This window comes from Loxodonta africana, chromosome 3, assembly GCF_030014295.1.
Source record: "Loxodonta africana isolate mLoxAfr1 chromosome 3, mLoxAfr1.hap2, whole genome shotgun sequence".
Classification (NCBI taxonomy): Eukaryota; Metazoa; Chordata; class Mammalia; order Proboscidea; family Elephantidae; genus Loxodonta; species Loxodonta africana.
In genome coordinates, this window is record NC_087344.1 from 87,849,661 (window position 1) to 87,869,906 (window position 20,246).

The window sequence follows — 20,246 nt, forward strand, 5'->3', positions numbered from 1 at the left end:
GCAGAGCATGAGGGAACTTCGATGCTCTGCTTTCATCACCTTGCCAAGGGTGCCTGCAGTGAGTTCCGGCTAGTTCTCTTTCACCCAGAGCCCTGAGCTAGACAACAAGCAGGAAACTTGAGTGTTACTCCCATTTCCTGGTCCTGGCCCTGGAAACTGAAACTGGTCCTCAACTGCGTTTTCTCTTCCTAGTGCTCCTTACCAGTCAATGGAGCTTTCCCAATGAGGCGTGCAGGCCGCCCTCTAAATACAAAGGGAGCACATCCCAAGATCTGCTATACCCCCGCAACAAACACACACATACACATCCCCCAAATGTTTTCCTATCAAAAATACCAGACACCGTGTGTTGAACTAACCAGAATTGAGACAGACTTCAGTGAAAGTCCTGCCCACCCACAAAATAAATGTATGAATGGCCTTGCATAAGCCACTTTATCCCCTTGGACCTGCATTTCCTCAATATACAGTAGAGAAGATAAGCCCTTACCCTACCTTCTTTGGATGGTACTTGTGAATTCAAACCAGATAACACAAAGGAAAGCACTTTGTAAACTGGGGGGAGGGGGAAGAAAACAGTTGCCGTGGAGTCAGTTCCAACTCATGACAACCCCATGTGTGTCAGAGATGAGCTGTGCTCCAAAAGTTTTGGAAGTTTTGGAAGTAGATCACCAAGCCTTTCTTCTGAGATGCCTCTGGGTGGATTTAAAGCTCCAAGCATGATAACCACTTCTACCATCCAGAGACTCCTTGTAAACTGACCAAAAACCAAAACCAAACCCGCTGTCATCAAGTCAGTTCTCGACGCATAGCGACTATAAATGGAAAGGACTCTCCTATTTCCTCCCTCTTCTCACAGAAGTCCTATGCCTGGGCCAACAGATAGGTGAAGAGGAGACAGCAAGTGGTTATCTGCTCTTGGTTTAGTCCTCAATTACATAATTCCAAGCAGGAAGTAGAAGGCAGCAAAATGGGAAGACAGGAGAATGGAATAGGAATTCACATTTTATTAAGCACTTGCTAGATGTACGTTGTCCCTGGTTGGTACAGACATTTAATACATTCAGATGGTAACCTAAAGGTTGTAAGTTTGGGTCCAACCAGAGGCACCTTGGAAGAAAGGACTGGCAATCTTCTTCCCAAAAATCGGCCATTGAAAACCCTATGGAGCAAAATTCTACTCTGACACACATGGGGTCACCAAGAGTCAGAATTGACTCAATGGCAATTGGTTATATAGTTAAGTGTCAGTTACTTTATATTTCTTATTTAATCCCGACCACAACCCCAAGAGGTAGATATTGGTGACCCATTCTTTAGATGATGAAACCAAGCTCATGGCTGTGGCTGACTTAGGGTACACAGCTGGTAAGTGGCTAAGTGGGCTGCCCACCTGTGTCTGTCTGACCATTCCCTGCTACCAGTCGGACAGGAAACTTTTACAGAGAGGGTTGCCGTGTTCTTGCTGTTTCATCCTGAGTCGTGAATGTGACTGTGTAGGATGTATTCTAGTAAGTCTCAGAAATAGCTGCAGTAATGATGAACACTAGTGTTGGTGGTTCTGGAAGATTGTAAATGAAAGCCTTTAGTCTGGTATTTGTAAATGTCAGGATAGTAATTTCTGAGATTATCTTAAAGATCAGGCCACTTTTATGAATGGCAACATGATAAAATGGAAGGATCCACCAACTTCTCATTCTAGCCGTAGCTGTGGGATTTTGGGACAGATCAAACCATTCTGTGCCTCCATTTGTTGTGTGTAAAAGGGGGATGCTAATACTGGTTCTTCCCACCTTACTATATGTTGTGGGATCAGATGAGCTGCTAATGTGTTGGCAAGTTGTTAAAGTCGCTCCACCCATTGAGGATATTACTGTGGTCACCTAGAAGGTAGGCCATTGTAAGCAGGGGATTTATGAGGGTAACACAAATACTAAAACCCCCAGTGATTAGCTGGCTTTGCTTTCTAGTCTGCCTTCCAGATGTTTTGTTCAGTTATCTACGTACATCTCAGCAAAAGCTGATTAACTCTCTCAGACATCAGTGTCTAACTGTTATTAATGCTCAAGCTGATCAAATTACAGTGCTACAGATCCTACTTGTGCTGTTAATATTAGATTTTGGATTCCGGTCTATAATGAATTATTTTTCCTCCATGCATTGGAAAAATTGGTTAGCAAAGTTCATAAGAAAGTTTAATTAGCAGGCTGTTTGTGAAAATAGCGGTTGTGAGTCATGGTTCAGAATGAACTAACATTTCTCAGGGTTGAATTTGTTCTTCTGTTCCTTGAGCAACCACATAGGATTCTTGTGTTTGGGAAGCTGGTGCATGTGTGCTGCCCACTTGAACTACACCATGTAATAAACTACTGACAAAAACAGCAGATTTATAAAACCAGAGAGGAAGAGGTGTAAGGTATTTGTGTGTGTGTGTATATATATATATATAATATGTGTGTCTCCCAAGGGAATAATGTGGACCTCATGTAATCCAGCACTGTGTTAGGCAGGATACCTAGTGATTAAGAGCTAGACTGCCTGTGTTTGCATCCCAGCTTCACCACTTACTACCTGTGTAACCTTAGGTAAGTACTTAACCTCTCTGTGCCTCAGTGTTTTCATTTGTAAGATAGGGATATTGATAGGGTTATTGTAAACATTAATATATATAAAACACTTAGAACAGCACCTGGCATACAGTGGTAATATAATTCTTACAGCAGTCCTCCGAGGTGTAGGAATTATTAGCCCTATTTTATATCTGAAGAAACAGGCTCAGAAAGGTTAAATAACTTGTCCAAGGTCACACAGCATCTAAGTGGCACAGCAAAGTGGAACCCATGTTTGTTTGACTTCAAAGCGTGTGTTGTTTTTTTTTTCAGTTTTTGCCTTTATTGAACTTTTTTGTGCTTTAGGTTAAAGTTTACAGTGCAAATTAGTTTCTTATTCAAAGATTTATATACAAATTTTTTTTGTGATATTGGTTGTACTCCTCTCATTGTGTCAGCATTCTCCCCCTTTCCCTTTCCACCCCGGGTTCCCTGTGTCCATTCTTCCAGTCTTCCTGTCCCTTTCTGCCTTCTCATCTTTGCTTTTGGCAGGTGTTGGCCATTTGGTCTCGTATACTTGATCTAAGAAGCACATTCCTCACATGTGTTATTGTTTGTTTCATAGGCCTGTCTAATCTTTGGCTGAAAGGTGGACTTCAGGAGTGTCTTCAGTTCTGAGTTAGCAGGGTGTCCAGGGGCTATAGTCGTGGGGATTCCTCCACTCTCTGTCAGACTAGTAAGTCTGGTTGAATTTTGTTGTGTTTTTCATCTCGCTCTGTCTGGGACCCTCTTTTGTAATCTCTATCAGAGTAGTTGGTACGCTATCTAATTCTTCTTGGCTCACGCTGATGGAGGCTGTGGTTCATGTAGTCCATTAGCCCTTTGGACTGATATTTTCTTGTGTCTTTGGTTTTCTTTATTCTCCTTTGCTCTAGATGGGAAAAGTTTGTATTTTTATCTGCTACACTATACTGCCTTCCAGGGTCATACACCTAGTTAGTTAAATATAGATGCTGTGTGTGTGTGTGTGTGTGTGTGCCTGCATGTGTGTACCTGTAAGTGTGTGCTACTGATTGGATGTCCATACAGCTACACACAATTGTGTTTTGTTTTTCCTTGCGCCTTTGGTTCTCCTTGTGAAACTCATTGAGCTCCTTGCATGCTGACTACTCAAACATGGTAAGCTAGAACGAAATTTGTACAACTTGTACTGACATGAAAATATATCGTTTCAGATGTCTGGCCCCACCCCACTACACGTCTCTGTCCTGTATCTAGATTTTCTCAGAAACAAGGCTGTGTGATATCTTCTGAGAAACCGAATTGTTGACAGCTGCAGTGAAAAGAGACTTCAAACATATTCTCTGGTTTGGTCTCCTGTTTTGCTCTTGGCCCTTCTGGTATCTCAGGAACTGTAGCTCAAAGCCGGGGACTAGACAGCCACTACACTTAGGTTAATTACCTCCTAAGGTAGTATCCAATCCTTTTTAAAGGATAATGTTCATTTGAGACTCTCACTTAAAGTCTTTCTCAAAGGAGTTTATAGGTAACATATATTTTTAAGAGGGGGTCCTGTGACCAACTGAGTTTGAGAAACTAAAGTGAGCCAAGTTTAAAAAGGGTTTCTTTTTATCAGTACTTCTATGAGTCTGTTCTAACAAGCTTATGAATCTTAAAAGAGATGCTGTAATGTATAGCATTATCCAGAGAACCACCGCTCCCTCTCTGGCTTTTTGTTTACTGTACTTTCTGAGTCAGGAGGGAAAAATGGAGCTCCGTCAGGGATAAGTTTGGGTGTGGAAGGAAAAGAGGTAACTTAGGAAAGATCTTACCTAATGACCTCCTTCCTTTTGTGAGAAAGCAGTAGGGTTCTCTCTTGCATGTGGGTGGGTAAGCGGAGGACTTGGAATCCTGAGAAAGTCTCACCTAAACCAAGAATAACAGAAAATGGTGCCATGGGGCACCATCTCTCTAGCATCACCACAGTCCCATCAGATAGTCAGCATTTTGGTTGAAAATCATTGGCTTCTGAGCGTGTTCTTGATCTGATTCAAATCATGGGTTTGTTTTGTTTCCTGATTGTCAGGGTGAACTTTCATTTTCCATCGCTTAGAAGTATGAGCTATCAGAGGATATTTCCATTTTTTGATTTTTACAACATTCTTGGATACGTCTTCATTTTTACCTTTACCAGGTATTTGACTCAGTGTAATAAAGCTGGTCATACTTGCTTGGTGTAGCCATTCTCCAAGAAACCATTTGCTTTCTGGAAAATCAAAGCAAATAGCCTTTCTCCTCAATTCCTACCCTATAGACCCATTTCTGCGTGAGTTTTTTTGTTCTTGGATTTCGTCTTGATGGGCGGGGAGGAGTTGTTTGCTTGTTTGCTTGCCGTATTTCTTACCCTGCAAGCTGAATGATGATGAAAACAGAAAATATACTTTTGCTTCTGGTTCTTTTCTTTGTCATGAGTGTTGGAAATTCTTCTTAACATTTATTGGGATAAGCCTAGCTGTCAGACCACTGTCATAAGATTCATGCCTGGTACAGTGAACTCCTTGACAATTGGAACTGGATTATTAGTCTCTGGATCTCACACAGTTATTAATGGTGGAATCAAGCCATTATTTCAAAAATGGCCCACTGACAAAGGTTTTCAGAGAAAGTCATTCTGAGGCTAACATTTGACATCTAACTTACGTCTGTACAGACAAGCTATTTCATCTTTCATTGAAACTCAAGAATTGTCTTTTACTTAGAGGCAGCTACAATAGATTTATATTCAGTAAATATTATGACGCATCTACTTTGCGCCAAGCCCTCGCATATAACTTATCTCATTTAATCTAAGTCCCAGCATGATATCAGGAGTCTGCCTTTTGTAAGAATGATGTCTAATGGGGATTTGAGAAACCGTTGTTTTAGTGTTAAATAACAGCAGTCGCTTTCACCTACCAACATTTCACACACAGTCTTCTTTGGCCCAAAGGCTAATTACAGTATACGTAATTAATATTAACCTGATAATTTTTTTTACCTGTTTCTTGCTTGCTAAACCCAGATCTTTAACATCGGCTGTATTTCTGGAATCACCTGTTGGTTTGCCCTCTGAATGGAAAGTTTTACCTACCAGACATCCAGACCTTTGTTTCACATGAGAGTAAGCCGACCAAGAATAAAGAATTCTGGTCCATTTTTCTAGCTAGCTGGGAGTTTGCCAAAATCCTCCTCTTTTTGTTTCAATGCATGTTAAAAATATGTTTAAATGTGTGACTATTCCTTCCTGTCTTGTAAGAATATTCTAAACATAATTTAATTTAATGTTGCTTTTTTCAGTTAAGAATCCTTCATTGCCCCTGGGCCATCAGTCTGAATGTGGCTTCTTTTTGTATGACAAATGCCGAAGGTGAGATAGGTGTCACTGAGGTTTCTATTGTCCCTAGAACCTTAGCTAGAAGACTTTTTTTCCTTTCAGTTTGTTTTTTTTTTAACTCAGTACTTGATATTAGCTTTTTATCTTATAAATTGCTTTTCTTTCCTGAGCAGACAGAAGAAAAACAGGGTTCAGCTTAGTTCAGCTTTTCTTTTATTGAGGTTTATTATTGAAATTTATATTTGAAGACCTGTCATTTTGAGCAACTTATTTTATAGGATAAACCAAAAGGAAAGCAAAAAAAAAAAAACTCCTTTGGTAATTGTTTTTTTTTTTTAATGTGTAGCTTTGTGACTGATGCTTCTTACTTTGGGGACTGCTGGAAAGCATTGTATGCATTCTGTGAACTTACATGTGCCTTGCCCCAGGAGCAGAGGCATCGTTTAACATCTACGTGAACTGCTTGGTTGGTATCCTCTCTGAAATCAGGAAACTCCATTAAAAGCCTGTGTGGGCTTTGGAGCTGGGTGGACTTGTGCCTTGGGAACTGAGTCCTCCAGGCATTGATCTCCTTGACTGCAAACAGGAATGATAGTACCTACTTTGTAGGATCATTTTAGGGTGTAGATGAGATGATAGATGTAAAGTGTTTGGTACAATGCCTGGCATATTGGAGATGCTCAAAAAATGATAACTATTTTTGTTACTATTCATTCATTTATTGAATTCATTCATTCATTCAACATAGATTTGTCTAAAGCCTACTGTGTGCCAGACATTGGTCATATCAGGATTAATAAGACCACCTCAAAGGAACTTAGAGTCCATTGAGAAATACATTCAGTTCAAGCAGCTTGTATTGAATGCCTACTATGGGTCAGGCACTTTGCTTGTTGACATCTTCATACCACATGATGAATCTTAACCTCTGGGAAATTACATCTACTTAGGAAGCCAGAATGTAGCCTCTGGAAATAACCCAGGACTGGCTCAAGGTAATTTTAAATACTTTGGGAATTCAAAATAAGAAAGGCTGGGTCCTGTCTTTTCTAATAGTCTTGTTGGCAGAGAGCAGACACACTCTGAAATTTCAGATGCCTAAAGAACATTGAGGTGGATAATAACAACCCATCTGCTAATGATTCTTGAGTCTCTGCCAAAGGTAAGAGGGAGACTTCATATATGCATCTGAGGACAGATTCAACTTAGAAACAGTATTGTTAGTCTAGGTTGATACCAAGAACCGGTGGCTTACTGGAAGTGATGGCTGTAAACTGAGTGGGTGCTCTTTCTCTTAAGGGATGCTCATGTTGTCCTCTTTTCCTAGAATGCCCTCCTCTACCTGTTGCCTTTCTTTGTCTATTGTCTAACTATCTTCTATCAATCTTTTCAAATGAGTGTCAAGCTCAGGTATCATATCCTCCAGAAAACCCTCTGTCCTTCCCTCTGTCATAACACTTACCATACTCTTATCATTGTTGATTCAGTGGACTTTCCTACTAGACTTCTCGACTAGACCATAAACTCCTTGCTTCTTCCCTGATCTTCAGTCTCCTTATCTGTCAAAGAAGGGGCTTAAAGATGATTGATCTTAAAAGTTCTTTCTAAGACTGTTATTCTGTCATGCACAAGACCCAGCTTGCCAGGCACAACCAAGTTGGGAGGTGGGAATGGGATACGTTGGAATATATATTGAAATTAAATGGAAAGAACAAGGACTTGGGAGTTAGTACTAAAAAACATAACTCTCTCAGAGCCTCATGCACACAGTACTATGTCAGGCCAAGTGTTTAGCGTGTAAATGAGCACATGTTCAGGGAACCAGGGCATAGCAGAAAGTGTACATGCTCTGGAGTCAGATGGACCTGGCTACCACTCTCTAGATAAGTAACCTTGGGTAAGTTACTTTCTCTGTCTCGGCTTTAGTAAAACGGATTGAAATGCTTCCCTCAGAGGGTTGTAAACATTTAAGTAATGATGTATGTAAAGGGCTTCGCCCCCAGTAGGTGCTCAATAAATAATCCGCATCATGACAACTAACAACAACAAATTATATTTATTTTAGACCCAATGCCTACAGCTAACTTCAGTTTATTCTGTTTTCTACTGAGAAAACATAAATGATGTGGATTACCCAACTCATGCCCCCTAACTTTCTTCTGCTGCCTGATCTACTGTCTCTCCCTCTGGGTCCCCCATAGCAAGCCTACCTCTGCCTTCCCATAACAGCCTTTCAAACATTAAAAGGGCTTTGAGCACTTCTAGAATCTTCTCTAGAATCTTTCTCTCCTCCATAGCCCACAGACTATGAGGTATGTATCTCATAGAACCTGGTTCCATACCTCTGAACAACTTCCTCCAGTAGTTCACTGTTAAACAAAATTCTTCTGCTCTCTCTGGTCCCTTTCTGTTTGGTATCTGGGAGATTCAGGGTAAATATGAATGTGAATAAATAGCATTCATTCATCCACTCAATAGACATTTACTGGGTATCTAACAATATCACGGACCCTTTGGTAGGTCCTTTAGGAACAGAGATGAATAAAACATCATCTGGGCCTCAAGTTGCTCCCAATCTAATGGGGAACAGAGACACATTAAGAGATGGTTTTGAAAGAGAGTGTGTCAGTGAAAATGTGACCCTCAAGACTGAGAGGAGGAAGATGGGTGGTTTTCACATACATCTTATTCACCAGCACATTCGAATCAGCTTGAAGAAAGCAGGGGTGCCATTTCCTCTTTTCAGTCATTCAACAGGTGTGATGGCAGGTTGCTTTCGTGTTCATTTGTGCTATTGCTCCAACATGCCAAGCATGCTCCTACCTCAGGGCTTTTCCACCTGAGATTCACTCTACCTGAAATGCTCTTCACTCAGATAGCCACGGGGCTAGCTGCCTTCTTTCCCTCGGGTCTCTGATCACATATTACCTTAGCACTGAGGCTTTACCTGACCATCCTATTTAAAACCTGCAACCCTACCACCGCCCTGCTTTTCCCCCTTCTCTGCTTTATTTTCTCCCTAGAATTCATCATCATCTCACAAACTTTACATTTCACTTATGTTTCTTGTCTGTCTCCTCTACTCCCAACCAGAAAATAAGCTCAGTGATGGCAGAAACCAAGTATGTTTTGTTTCATATTCCCAGTAAATGGAACTATGCCTAGGATATAATACATGTTCAGTAAATATCTGTGGGATAAATTAATTTCATGCTTAAATTTAGCCCTCAGGTTGGAATGTCATCCCTCTGATAGGGAAGTCCTGTGAAATTTCTGCTCTGTCTTAAGAAAAAAAAAAAAAAAAAAGAGCCCGGTTCAAATATCTCTACTTCCATGAAACCTGTCCTATTCTACTTAGTCAGAATCAGTCTCTACTTCCTCTCTGTTCCTATATATAGCTTTAAAAGAAAAAAAATCTCTGGTATATTTATTATTTTTGCTGGGCTGTAATTAGTTCTTATATCTGTCTTTCTCCTCTACAGAATAAGCCCCCTGAAGGCAGGAATAATTTTTGGCCATTTTTTCCCCTTCCTGCATAGCGTCTAGCACTTAGCAGTTGCCAAATATATGTAGAATTTGTGGGCCTATTGCATTTAAAATAAACTTTTAGGGAAACCCTAGTGGCGTAGTGGTTAAGTGCTATGGCTGCTAACCAAAAGGTCAGCAGTTTGAATCTGCCAGGCGCTCCTTGGAAACTCTATGGGGCAGTTCTACTCTGTCCTATAGGTTCGCTATGAGTCGGAATCAGCTCAACGGCAGTAGGTTTTTTGGGTTTGTATTGCATATTATATGCTCCAATTCTAAAAGAAAAGCATCAGAAGAAACATTCTTTGCCTTCAAGGAGGTTAGGGCCTTACTGAGGAGATACTATCCCCATAGGCAACAGTGAAGCCAGTATTTAATGGAGCACAGGAGGGGAAGGAAAAGGAACGAATATCTACTAAGCATCTATTATGTGCCAGGCATTTTATATGCATTATCTCTTTTAATATTCATAATAACCCCTTGAAACATTGTTAACACCATTTTACAGATCAGAATCATGAAGCAGAAAGAGGCAAAGTAGGAACGTAAAATTTTGGGACAAAAAGAAATAGAAATTTTGAGAGCTTTTCCATCAGAGCTTCCCTTTCCTGTTACTATGGGTTGGGTTTGTAGCTTTCCCAGAAACCAAGGCTCAAGGAGGTTAATTTAACTTGGCCAGAGTCACACAGCAACGAGCTGAAGAACTGAGATTCAGACCCACCTCTGATCACCTCCCAAGTCCCTTCTTTCCATTGTTTCGCATTATACTTTAAACCAATGCTTCCCAACTTTAATGTGCATTTGAATCACCTGAGGATCTTGTTGAAATGCAGACTTTAATTCAGTAGGTCTGAGATGGGGCCTGAGAATCTGTATTTCTCACAAGCTCCCCGGTGATGCCAATGCTGCCGGTACCAGGACCATACTTTGAGTTACCGGTTGCTGCGGAGTCAGTTTAAACTCATGGCAACCCCATGTGTGTCAGAGTAGAGCTGTGCTCCACTGGGTTTTCAGTGGCCGATTTTTTGCAAGTAGACTGCCGGGCCTTTCTCCTGAGATACATCTGGGTGGACGTGAACCTACAACCTTTCAGTTAATAGCTGAGCACGTTAACCATTTGCACCACTCAGGGACTGCTCCATACAATTGCTGTTATGCGCTGCCATCAAGTAGACTGTTGTAGCAAGGCTTTAAACCGTACTTAGTTTGAGGCAATTCTGTGAACTACCAGACAAAAATAAATCCTCTGACTAGTTGACTCTAGTAACACTGGGTTTACCAGGGGAAAAGCCAAGACCCAGACCGACCAACACTGTGTAGTGTGGCCAACACAGAGGTGGAATGGGAGGGGTAGAGCCATAGGAGCTTCAGGCCTGAAGGCATCCCCAGGCAGTGTTAAGAAGGGGAAGAGACCCCAACGCAGGGCAAGTGAGTCCTGTTGAGCTGTTGCCCTATGCCAGACACTCTGCTGGCCATTCACAGAGAGGCAAACCAGTATGGAGAGAGAGTATGAGCTGGGAAGCCACACAGTACTGGGTTCATTCAAATCATAGCCCTCAGTCCTTCTAGTTGGTGGGCTTTGGGCAGGTTATTTAACATTTCTTAGCCTCAGCCTCCTCCTCTGTAAAATGGGCCTGAGGATACCCATTTCCCACAAGGTTAAATGAGGTAACATTAGTAGGCCACTTAGCACAGTACCTGGCACTAAGTAGGTGCTGAATAAACCGGAGCTGCTGTTATTCCACTTGTTTATGTAGTTAATCCTCACAGTGATGCTTTGATTGCAAGGATTAAGGGATTATCTGTATTTTTCCAGATAAGGAAAGAGGCTGATGAAGTTTAAATGACTTAACCAAACTTATACAGCAAGCCTGGCTTATAGACACACACACATTTATATATGCAGTAACAGCCACAGATCTCTCTGACCCTCTTTTGAGTGTGTTCAGGTAGATTCTGAGGCAGCTGACAGCAGGGAAAGGCACCTGAGGACCGGCAGGGACGAGTCCTAGGATTTAGAGTTGGCTGCAGTTGACCCAGTGTGTGGGTTACTGCGATGGAGGTGATCTTGAGAGGACTGGGGATTTTATCATGTGCTCTGAGGACAGGATTTCAGCCTGAGCTAGAGGTTCTAACATCCACAAAAATTCCTTACTCAACTCAGAAGTTTTCATCAACAGCAGCTACCCATCTGGCCACCCCCTCGGGGGCTTGGCAGATGAGGGGAGTGGCTGTTAGTTTTCTGAAGAAGGACTGTTTTTGAAGAGAGAAAGAGCAAGGTATGCAGGTTGGCAGTGCAGAAATGCTGAGGTTCCTTCCGGCCAGCCCTGTGAAGGGACAGTTTTTTGTGCTGCTGCAATCGGCCATGAGAATGTCAGGATTAGGAATAGTCCCCAGGTTCCCAAAGGCAAGGAAAAAAACACTTTTTTCTAGAATGGCTAGAAAAATGAGGGGGTATAATCAGCTGTAATCTCAACACTTTCTAGAATTTGAATACAATAAAAATATTTAGCACAAAAACCGAAAGGTCAGCAGTTGGAATCTACCAGGCACTCCTTGGAAACTCTATGGGGTAGTTCTACTCTGCCCTATAGGGTCACTATGAGTCAGAATCGACTTGATGGCAAAAGGTTTGGTTTTTTTAGTGATGATACAAGTGAAGATAATTTACTTTTTCTAAAATGACTGAAAAAAAGCCTCTTTGAGGTATTTCAGAGCCTCAGGATATTAGAACGTATTAGTTCAAATGGGGTAACTGTGGTAAAAGAAAAGGGTACTAGATTTGGAGTCAAAAGATCTACATCAGGGGTCAGCAAACTGCCTTAAGAGCCTAATCCAGCCCACTGTCCATTTTCCTGAGTAAAATTTGATTGGAACAGAGCTGCACTCATTCATTTACATACTGTGTATGGCTGTTTTCTTTCATGCTGGGATAGCAGAGTTAAGCAGTTGTGACAGAGAACTTATGACTCATCAAGCCTAAACTCTTCGTTGTCTTGCCCTTTACAGAAACTCTTTACTGACCCTTGGCTAGACTAGGCCCCATTTTCTCAGAGCTTCAGTTTCCACATCTGTAGAATGTGGAAACAGCCAGGGTTGTTGAGAGAATCAGATGGTACAGAATAGGTGGGAAAGCGCTCTGTAAACTCAAAATCTCTGTAGAAAGGTGGGCAGGGGTGGCTTTTATTGTTCATCTCATCTGTGCTGGAGGAGAGCTCACTCAGGACATTCTCTGTGTTTTGCTTTCCAGTCCCAGATGTCAGCTTGTCATTGTGTCCTCCCTTTCTTACAAGGGTAAAAGGAATCCCTCCCGTACCCCCTGCCTCCCCCAAACATCCTGGTCGCATGCTTCTAGAAGTGGAGAATTAGTACAAATGTGCACATCCATTCTTTCACCTATCAAATACTTGTTGACCACCTACTATGTGCAAGGATGCAAACTTTTATAAGCCAGCCAGTTCTTGTGGGGAGATGTTTTTGGTTTCTAAGGGGAGATGTTAGATACACAAATTATTATAACAGAGTAGAAACGTTGCCTTGTCATAGCAGGAGGACATGTATGTGTGTGTGTGCCTGTGTCTGTGTTACACAAATAAAAATGTTAAGGTTCAGATTTAACAACAGCTTGTAAAAATGTTTTGTTAAAACAAGAACCTTTTTAAGTCCAAAATAAAATGAAGTGCTTTAAAATATAGCCATTGTGTATAACAATTCCCCTTAGAAACTGCATTCTGAATTATAAGTTTCTTTCCCAAACTGCCCAGAGTGCATTTCCTGCCCATGCATGGTAACCGGGAACCCCTCACCCATGCCTGCTGGATAGAGCAATGGGAACTGGTCAAATGGAAGAATTGTAGGCCACCTTGGCATCAAGGAGCCAGGTACTTACTATAGTTTCTGAATCTTGAAGATAGCCCTCATTTTGTAACATTTTATTTTTTCAATACAGATGATTAAATATAACTTCAGTGATTTAATTTTTTTTATCATTCAACTTGTGTTTTAGTCATCTAGTGCTGCTATAACAGAAATACCCCAAGTGGACAGCTTTAACAAAGAGAAGTTTATTCTCTCATAGTGTAGTAGGCTACAAGTCCAAATTCAGGGCATCAGCTCCAGTGGAAGGCTTTCTCCCTCTGCCAGCTCTGGAGGAAGGTACTTGTGATACATCCATCTTCCCTTGGTCTGGGAGCATCTCATCGCAGGAACCTCAGGTCTAAAGGACAAGCTCTGCTCCTGGCACTGCTTTCTTGGTGGTATGGGGTCCCCAACTCTCTGCTTGCTTCCCTTTCCTTGTATCTCTTGAGAGATAAAAGGTGGTGCAGGCCACACCCCAGGGAAACTCCCTTTACACTAGATCAGGGATGTGACCTGTTAAGGATGTTACAATCCCACCCTAATCCCCTCTAACATAAAATTACAATCACAAAATGGAGGACAACCACAGAATACTGGGAATCATGGCCTGACCAAGTTGATATTCACATTTATGGGGGGATATAATTCAACCCATGACAACTTGTCATCAAAATAAATTCATAAATTGGGGAAAAATAAAGTTTATTTAAATTTTCCATCCTGAAAATACTGTTGCCATACCCACATGATCAAATCTTTGCTACTGCTGATGAAAGGGAAGATGCAGCTATTTGGAGGAAAAAAAGAAAAGGACCTTATTAATTTCTGGAATCCAGATACACACATATAGACTTAGCTCTGGGCTTCAGACTGGGTCCCCCGGGCCCTCCCTGCATGGCAGCTGTCTTTGTCCCCATGGAAATAGTGTTGATATTCTCATGAATGTGTTTCATCTATATTTTCTATGTACATTTAAGTGCAGAACTGCAATTCCAAAACTCATCACCAATATATAAAAAAAATATATAGCCACCAGAATTAAAAGTCTTCCTCATTTTACTCTCCCCAACTACTAAAACAGTTTCTAAAAACATGAGACTTGGGTTTTTATATTTTCTTCCTAGGGATTTAATCCTCTAACCCTGGTGGCGTAGTAGTTAAGTGCTATGGCTGCTAACCAAAGGGTCGGCAGTTCAAATCCGCCAGGTGCTGCTTGGAAACTGTGGGGCAGTTCTACTCTATTTTATAGGGTCACTATGAGTCGGAATTGACTCGACGGCACTGGGTTTGGTTTTTGGGTTTAGAGTGTTTTAATAAGGATCCCTGGTGGCACAATGGTTAAAGGCACTCGGCTGCTAACTGAAAGGTCGATGGTTCGAACCCATCAGCCACTTCGAAGGAGAAAGATGTGGCAGCAGCTTCTGTAAAGATTAATAGCCTTGAAAACCCCATGGGGCAGTTAGTACTACTCTGTCTTATAGGGTCACTATGAGTCAGCATCCACTTGACGGCAATGGATTTGGTTTGGGTTTTGGGTTTAGAGTGTTTTAAAAGAGAATGTTTAGATCCGTACAGCATTTTTTATGAGACCTAATTGGACTCCTATGGTAGCGAGAGGCACGTGAAGAAAGCCTATTCATGAAGTAGGCAAACCACGGGTAGTTTCATTGTGCTGCCAGTTTATCTCATATCTTTCAATTCACAGGCAAGTTTTTCCACCTCAGCCTTCCTCTTGTTCAATGCAGTGTTCTGTGGTAGAGCTTGCAGTTCATTATTTTATATCAAGAAAAATCTCCAGTCGTTTTTTTTCCCCTTCCTTTCTGAAATGATGTTCGTCTGATTTTTAGTTTTCCCAAAAGTGCCTTCATTCTTGATATTAAATGCAGTCTCTCTCTAAACTTAGAGCAGGTGGCAACAGCACAATTATGCTAATTGCAGTCAGGTATTAAGGCGATGGTAGGTTTGGGACAGATACAGGCAGGTGGGCTGATATGACACCTCTTGCTGGCCAGGAGTCCCTTCCCTCTCTTGACCTTCAGAACCTTTCTAGGACTTAAACCATTTCTGTGGGTCTGAGTGTGTGTATTTTCCTTCCTCCAGAGGCAAAGGCCTAAAACAAAGATAAAATGTAGACTGTAGCCATCACAGGCGCTCTATTTGAGATTTCAATAGATGGATGACGAATTTTAGAAAGACGGATAGTGTATCAGGGAACAGGCATTGCTGGTAAGCGTGAGAAATTCCTCCACATATATTCCAGCAAGATGATGAATCAGGAACTGTTTCATTACAAGTTAGGTCTGATGTTAGAGTTAATTGGTGAGTGTTTTATTTATATTTTTTCCTATTTTCATTTTAATTTTACACAAATTAAGGTAGACTTGATAGATTGACTGACCACTCTCCTAGTGCTCATAAAAAGCTCATACATAATGTTTATCATTAACATAACTGCTTTAAAAAATGCCCTTTAAAGCAGCTAAATTTGGCGCATGACTGTTTAAAAGAAGCAATCATAAAAATATTTTTGTACGGCAGTTTTTAGAGCTTCACTTGTATACAAGGTAAATATGACTGAGAAATTTGCATGATGAAAATGGATTTAGTTAGATGATGAGGTGGAGTCAATGAAATTAGTCTCTTGTATTTTTGTATTTGCAAAATGGAGTTTGTCAGAACATGTGGCAGGGTCTCGGAATTCACACACACCTCACCCAGTCTCTCTCACGTAGTGTGTGAGCACACACACACGCACCACTCACATGCCACACATATACAGTGAAATGGAGAGAAGGGTCCCTGCAGCTGGAGTGTGCTCAGCGTTCTCTTCTGATTGTTCAGTTACTAATTCTGGCTGGCGGAGAGCGTATTTGGCAAAGTTTGCCCCTGTCTTTCCTAGTCTCACCCTGTTCTTTCAAAAGCACAAAGGAATATTCTAATGGAAAGTGTTGTCATTTTGGGTTTCACATTTGGGAGACAAATGTGATTGAGTTTCCTCTTGGTTCTCTTTGCTTCCACTCTGATAAAGGATAATAAAGTCACCCGTTTTCTGATCCAGAACCCAACTTGTTTTCCCAGGTTCCCTCCTACAACCAACATAAACACAGACATTTACCAGCAAAACAGAAGCTGTTGGAAAGATTTTTTGGCTCCTGCAATGGGCTCCTGTCACCAGGACATGGCAGACTTTTTGCTGTATTGTCTCCCAGCCCTGGCCCCGGTACTCCAAAGAGGGCTTTATGTAATCAGTCTTTCCTGACATGTGACGTCCTGTCATTTTCCTCCCCTTCGGCTCTGCTGCCACCCACAAATCAATAACATTGCCTGGGAAGTTCAAGCTGGTTTTTGCAGCCACCCCAAGCTCTGTGTTTCTTAAAGGGTATGTCAGAAAATGTAAAGTTTCCTAATGATATTTCTGGCTGATGACACATGGCAGAGCTGATGGACTATTTATAATCAGTGGCACGATCGCAAGCACATTATTTTTATTTCACTTAGGGGGGAGCCCTGTCACTTGCAACCTCTCTTTGCAGACAAAGTTGATGCCATCTCCACCTAAAGTAGCTAAATCCTCTTTGTAGAAGCGTTTGCACTCTCCCCTTTGTGTTAGGAGCTCCCCAGTTCTAATAGAAACCTTCTGTTTTGGGTTTTTTTTTTTTTTATTATTATTGTTCTTTGGATGGGGGTATAATGAGGGCCTGGAAGGATTTGTAGCAACTGCTTAAAATTCTGGCCATGCCTGTATCCTTCACTATAACTGTCTCCAGTCTGTGCTCAGATCCTGCAGCTTCCCTTTGAGGTGGGTGTGGCTAGCGTGACTGAGGCAACAGACACAGCTACTCTGTCCAACACTTGCCCCAGTTTTGGTCCTGAACAGACCTTAGCTATCTTTCATTGAGTACCTCCTGTGTTCTAGGCACCGTGGGCATTTTGTAAACAATATCTCACTTAACCCTTTCAGACCTCTCTGAGGTGAGTGCTGTTATGTCCAGAGTAGAGATGTAGGGGGGAAAAAAGGGAGATTAAATGGCTTCTGTCCAAATTCACACAGCTGGTAGGGAAAGCCCAGGACTCCAGTTCAAATCTGTCCTAACAAATCACACCTGCTCTTTCCACTACCATGCCCTGCCTCCTCCCGACTATGTGCATGGACATAGTACCTGGCATGGATGTGCAGACCCACGTACCCATTCCCAGCTCAGGCAGCTCCCGGGAGTTTAGAAGCAGGATAGAATGAGATGGAAAAATTGGAAAACTCTCACCCTGGGAGTAATACCAAAATATACTAGACTGTTTTACGTATATATGTATATACATATATATACATATATAGTATAATATATATACTAGAAGAGAATTTTGACTCTCTGCAATGGAAAGTGTTGCCTCTTGAAAAGATACTGAGTTTCTTTCTTTCTCTCTCTCTTTCTCTCTCTCTTTTAATATGTTTCTACAGGACAGAGTTTAGGGTATGGATTTGTTAACTATATTGATCCAAAGGATGCAGAGAAAGCCATCAACACTTTAAATGGACTCAGACTCCAGACCAAAACCATAAAGGTAAGGGGTGATGTGCTGGCTCTGATTTGGGAGGCAACGGTTAAATTTCTTCCCTTTGATCTGTTGAATCCAGGCTATGAGAGAGCTGGAAGTGGTGCTCTTTATTTGGTCAAAGAACATTTACTGGCCACCTGTACTAAGTAGGGACACAGACCAGTACAGGAGAGTGAGATAATAGCTAAGTTGAAGGAAAGGACCAAGAGCTGTGGGACCTCCAATCCAGAGGGAAGATGGGTGTCAGGGATGACAATCCCACCAAGAGGGCCTGTGAACCTGAGTCTGCAAAACTGGTCAGAACTGAGGCAAAGGAAGAGGCTGAGGCAGAGAAGCCACTGCAGGCAGAGGCAATAGCACATGCAAAGGTGTGAAAATATAGAAAAACATGACAAGCCGAGGGCAGCATATAGGATCATGTGGCCTAATTTTGGATGGGAAGGTAATGAAAAGATGAGGATGGGAAAGTGGGCAGGGGCCAAGTCAGGAGGTGTGTGCCAGGCTAGCAGGCTTGGCCTTTACTTAAGAGTGGAGAGGACCCTCGTAATGAAGACTCTAAAAGGAAAAATCAGTTATAAAGGTGCTAATGTAATAGGGGTAAAATAGGGGTGGATACTATAAAATCGATGGGGACATAGTAAAGGAACAACAGAAAAAGTAACATTCCAGCAATCTGAAAATAACCAGCCCAGCAGATAATATCTCAAGAGGGTATGCTTTTAAGTTGAAAAAGCAAAACAGTTACCCAGAGCCTGGTCCTCCAGATAGAGGCTTCTGAGGCTGGATTGTCCCTCTCAGTTCAGACTTCATGTAGTGGGGATCCTTCAAGAGGTGGTGCTGTTTGCTTCAAGGGCGCCCTTGGGCAGCCTGTGGTGTTCTGGAAGAAACCTGCCTTCTCCTCAGCCCACTTCCCCTTCTTCCCCCACCTCCAGCCAGCGTCCTGTTTGAGGGCAGCTGCCAGCTGATTAACGAGTCCCATCCTTCATTATCCTTCATAGCCTATTAAACCGCGGGAAGTGTCTCCTGGGTGCTCTTATCATCACGACAGCAGGTCTGACGCAAAGTAGGACAAAAGAGAAACCTCTCCCAGAATGGAAGTCTATAGATGGCACCAGCTCTCAGCATCTGAAAACACAAAACCAGAACTTTTTAGTCCAAAGAGCTATTTTCCAACATCCAGACCAACAGAGGAGATCACTGATATAATGCTAGCAGGGAGGTAATCAAAATGAAAACAAAACAAAAACCTTTTCTTTTTGGAATATATTGTGTGAATATCTTTCCTTCCTTTTTTTTTTTTTTTTTTAAGTAGCTTTACTTTGGCAACAGAGTTTAGCTTATTTCTGAGGATGATTGCTTTCCCTGATTTCATACCAGTACACAGTACACACCAAACCCAAAGCCTGTTGCTGTCTGGTAGATTCTGACTCATAGCAACCCTATACGACAAAGTAGAACTGCCGCATAGGGTTTCCAAGGAATGGCTGGTGAATTCCCAACTGCCGACTTTTTTGGTTTGCAGCTGAGCTCTTAACTACAGCGCCACCAGGGCTCTCCATGGTACACGAAGACCCCAAAATGTGCCTGATGCAGGCTGTCTCTGCCTTGGCTTAGAATCAATTTCTGTGAGTTCTCTAAGGGGGAAATAATCAAGAGTTGTTTAATTATGGGGTAGACCTCTGAGAGGCAGGAGGATTAATTTCTTTCAAAGGAAAGCCATACCTATTTTCAAGCATTAAGTAAAGATTGGCTGCTCATGTCGCCTGATTCTTTGATGGGACCACACCAGGGTGAGAGCTATGTTTGTGGGTTTGAATGATTTTCTGTGCTATCCAGTTCCAGTTCAGCATTCGAGTTTCAGACATTTGCTCTTCCCTTGACCTTGAACCGAGCAAGGTTTTCTCTCTCTCTCTCTCTCTCTACAGTTTCCTTAAAACCCAAACTCCTCCCCAAACGGTTTAGGATCAAGTCGTCGACCATCCATTCTGTTATCTTAAGTATTCCATGAGTCCCTTGGAGTCTTCCCAAAGTCCGAGTGGACCCAGCTTCTCTAGTTTCATAATGCATCCCCTGGCCCATAATCACATCAGAAGCAGTGCTTTGTCTAAGTGGATCTTAGAGACAAAAAAAAAAAACATTGATCGTTTTCTTTCTGGGAAGAGTCAATCTGCTTCCTTCCCTTATCTATCTCCCTTTCCCCACCCCCTCACCCACCCTGCATCAAAATGCTGCCAACACATTTGCACCCAGCAGTAACGTGGGCTTCTGAGGCGCTGTAGGATTCAAAACGCATGATGCCACGGCTGAATCAATAATTTCCATTCTCTACTACGAATGAAAATTTAATGGGCAAACCTGGGGATTTCAGGCCTTTCATTAAAGCAGTT

The 20,246-nt window shown here is 42.0% G+C and overlaps 1 protein-coding gene across 3 annotated transcripts in view; it reads left to right on the plus strand.

Moving 5' to 3' along the window:
- ELAVL4 (ELAV like RNA binding protein 4) overlaps positions 1-20,246 on the plus strand; it is a 102,294-nt gene that overhangs the window by 56,990 nt on the left and 25,058 nt on the right. For all 3 annotated transcript variants that reach the window (XM_010591295.3, XM_023549620.2, XM_023549619.2), the window contains exon 3: positions 17,762-17,865. In XM_010591295.3, the coding sequence (XP_010589597.1) occupies positions 17,762-17,865 (104 nt within the window). The remainder of the gene's footprint in view (positions 1-17,761; positions 17,866-20,246) is intronic.